The 3,428-nt window shown below is 40.4% G+C and overlaps 1 protein-coding gene across 3 annotated transcripts in view; it reads right to left on the reverse strand.

Annotated features, from left to right (window-relative positions):
• RNMT (RNA guanine-7 methyltransferase) overlaps positions 1-3,228 on the reverse strand; it is a 29,360-nt gene extending 26,132 nt beyond the window's left edge. For 2 of the 3 annotated variants that reach the window (XR_002086257.1, XM_019473359.1), the window contains exon 1: positions 1,870-2,176. Coding sequence is in view for 2 of the 3 variants with exons in the window: in XM_019473359.1 (XP_019328904.1) it covers positions 1,870-2,130 (261 nt within the window). In the remaining variant the exon portion in view is untranslated. Of the gene's footprint in view, positions 1-1,869; positions 2,177-3,150 lie in introns of those variants that run through there. The other variant, XM_019473358.1, reaches the window with a different exon arrangement.
• Positions 3,229-3,428: the final 200 nt, after the last annotated feature.

Raw genomic sequence — 3,428 nt, forward strand, 5'->3', positions numbered from 1 at the left:
GTGAGCGAGCAGCTGTGTGGTGCTCAGTTGCCGACTGAGGTTAAACCACAACACGCATAAAGCCCTAAGTGGATGATCCCACTGCCAGAGCTTTAAACAGACCATGGTAAGGGAATGAGAGTAATGACTTGACAATGCATCCCATTTAATGCTTAACAGTTAGCTGTAAAAATGTCTGGTTTAGCCTTAACTGTAAATACTCCAAGAAATTTCTGTCCCATGTGACACAGAGAAGCAGTCTACACCCAGATATTATGCTAACATTTCTTCACCTTGAAAATAATCTTCAATTATATACATGAAATTAAAATAAATTATAAATAAAATACAAAGTAACAGAACATGGATAACCAACACAAATTCTGTGAGGCACAAAAGTGTTTGAAATAACAGTACAAACTAGAATGAAGGATTCTCAGTTAAAACCCACAAACATGCCATAAAGCCCCCGCCAGTATGAATTCACACAGCAATTAAAAGCATTCCCAACAGTTGACTACAGAAGTCAACATCCCGGTATCTTATTATTCAAACAGCAGTTCCTCAAGGGAAAAGAAGGTTTGACTGACTTTCATATATTACATGAATTCTTCAGTGTTTCATATAATTTTGGTAACCTTCAGAATGAACACAGACATACTTGTCTGGAAACTCTATGACCCCATCATCTGTTTATTACCACACTCAGATGACTGATACTGACAAATATTTTGACCATTTCTAGTCCCTTTTAGGGTAAGCACAGATGGCTCCCTCAGTGGCCACTGAAGGTGATGTAAGCTAGAATGGCTGACTTTAGCAAGTGTGAAGGACATATTCATACAACCCATTAATACAGCTCAGCTGCTGCAAGCACAGTTGCAAACAGCCATCAGTGATAACAGCTAGAAGCTGGCAGCTGCGTTCAATGCAATCACCTCTCTACAGCCTTAAGCTACACAAAACCAATGTATTTCTTGTCCACCTAAACCTTATACCAGAACTACCTTATTAAAAAGATGAAAGGGTTAATAATGTTTCTACCACAACAAAGGGCACCCTTTATTTTACCAGACTGCTTAGCCATAAATTAACATCCTGGAAAAATTCTGAACACAAAAACAAAACATTACGTCAAAGACATTTTTAAATTATACTTAAATATCCCAAAAGGTCAAAATTAGACTGGATATTACAGCACCAGTTTCTACAAGCTCATACGTAATAAAGGACAGCATCATATAAAACATTACCCTTTTCACCCTCCCAGTTAAAAGGACAAACATTTTCTGCTACTCTCGCAGTCTTAAAAAAAAAACAAAACAAAACAAAACATGTCTGTGCTACTCTTGCAGTCTTACACAAAAAAAAACCACCATGTCCGTAAACCTTTCAGTACTTCACTTTGCTAACAAATCATACTGAAATTATATCACAGAGGATGCAGTTTGTAGAATTTTCAAATTATACAATACCTTATTGAGGAAGTTAAAGGACAAAATTATCTTATAGAAGAACCTCCCATGCACAAATACTAACACACGGGATAACAACATACAAAATATATCAATTCAAGATACGGGACTTGGACTAATGCCAGTAAACCCTACACTACACTACCAGATTGCTACCACATAGATGATGGAACGATAATCTTAGAATTAGACTAAGCATGTGCTGAGATCAGTTTTCTTAACATTCTAATTACTAGCCCTCTTTCTCTTCCGTTAAACCCAACGTAACTTCTGCACTGTGCACTAAACCCACAAACTTGGACATTTGGTGTTTCATGCTGGTTCACATACATTTAGCATAAATATTTTCAATCTTTTCTTAATCTAAGGCTTTGAAACAAGGATTTGAACATAGCTTAAAATAAATGATACTCACTACTTTCTTAGGAGGTTCATCTTCAGAATCTAAGTTCTTCCTTCGTGCTCTGCCGTCCTGATTAACACTACCAACTTCTTTTTCATTTTCGGTGGAGAGCACTGTACCTGAAGTTGAACTATCACCTTCCCAACCAATACCTGAATCTGCCTCTAAAGTACGAGGTGTTTTCTCCACTTCTTCATCCAAACTCTTCTCTGCTTCCTGTTCTTCTATCTTGGTTATATCAGCCATTTTTGACAGGTTAGTCCCCTTGTCCATTGATCAGAATGGAACTCTATAGAGGGGAAAAAAAAAACAAAACACCAAAAACCACCACCAACTATTTTCAGTGTTGAATTTCACTCACTCGTGGTTACAGTCACAACTTTCAATCATAATACTAGCATTCTAAAAAAATAACACACCTTTGCCCTAGACAACATATAGACTTCAAATTTGACTAGTTATTTAATAAAGATAGCACGATAAAATATGTGGAATTTCAAAGTACTCTCATTATAATAAGATCAAATTAAGATAAAACTTTACTCTTCGTGTTTGAGTCTTTCTTAGCTATCTTTATTGATTCAACCGCAAAGTGTTACTGTTTTTAAGCCTGTAATCTCCCTTTTCCCCTCCCCATATAAAGTAACCTACAAATCACTTTATGTTTAGAAACACGAGCTGTCAGAGCCCCAGAAATTAGCAAATTCATTATTTAATCTGAAATGCTTTCAAATGGATGCCCTCAAAAAATCAAGGTGTTTTTAAAGAGCAAATTTTCACAGCAGTTGTGGATTTTCAAGGCTGCCAAGAATATCCGCTATGCCTCAAGCTTTACTAACGCTAGCATTCTTCAGCTGTAACTGCATTCCGTATCTCCACTTCACAAATATCTACGCAGTCTGTAGGACTGCAAGCGACTGCTATAAAGCTCACTTAGTCTCCAGCACATCCCAGCCTTCTTTACACCATCGCCAGGAAGCAGGGCACCTACTTTTCAATAAAGCATAGAAGATAATTTGGCGACTCCTTTTCTAAAACAGTGGCCTATTTCAGTCCAACAACAAACGCCCACACTCCACTGTATGCAGGCTCACGTCTCCTAACGAGGGCCGAAACACATTCATTAAGTGGACCGCTACACAGAGACCCCAGAACAGCTTTCCTCAAAACGGATGGCCCCGAAGTATGACTTCGTGGTGGAAATAATTTTTCCACTACGGTACAGCATCTAACTCACGCTTCCGAAGAAGCGCAGCCTTTCCCATCTTCACCCGGCTGCTCCAAGCAGCTTACCAGGTGCTTTTAAGGCCTAAATTCAGAAACGGCCGCAATTTCAGAACCAGCGATGGCAACCAAGTGCCCAGGAGGCAGCTCCTTCGGAAGAACAGCCGGAGAGCTCAAAGCCCCAGGGGGACGGGGGACGGGACGGGACTGCGCTCGCAGCCTAGGAAGCGCAAGGAAGCGCCAGACGCTGTAGCGCCACCCCCCCGCCGCCCCGTTAACGGCCTGGGCCCTGAACACTTCTAGCTGCGTCACGGGGGGCTGCGCAGGGGGAGGGAGCGCGTCCCGAC

The sequence above is a fragment of the Aptenodytes forsteri genome, unplaced genomic scaffold, assembly GCF_000699145.1.
Source record: "Aptenodytes forsteri isolate BGI_AS27 unplaced genomic scaffold, ASM69914v1 Scaffold229, whole genome shotgun sequence".
NCBI classification, from domain to species: domain Eukaryota; kingdom Metazoa; phylum Chordata; class Aves; order Sphenisciformes; family Spheniscidae; genus Aptenodytes; species Aptenodytes forsteri.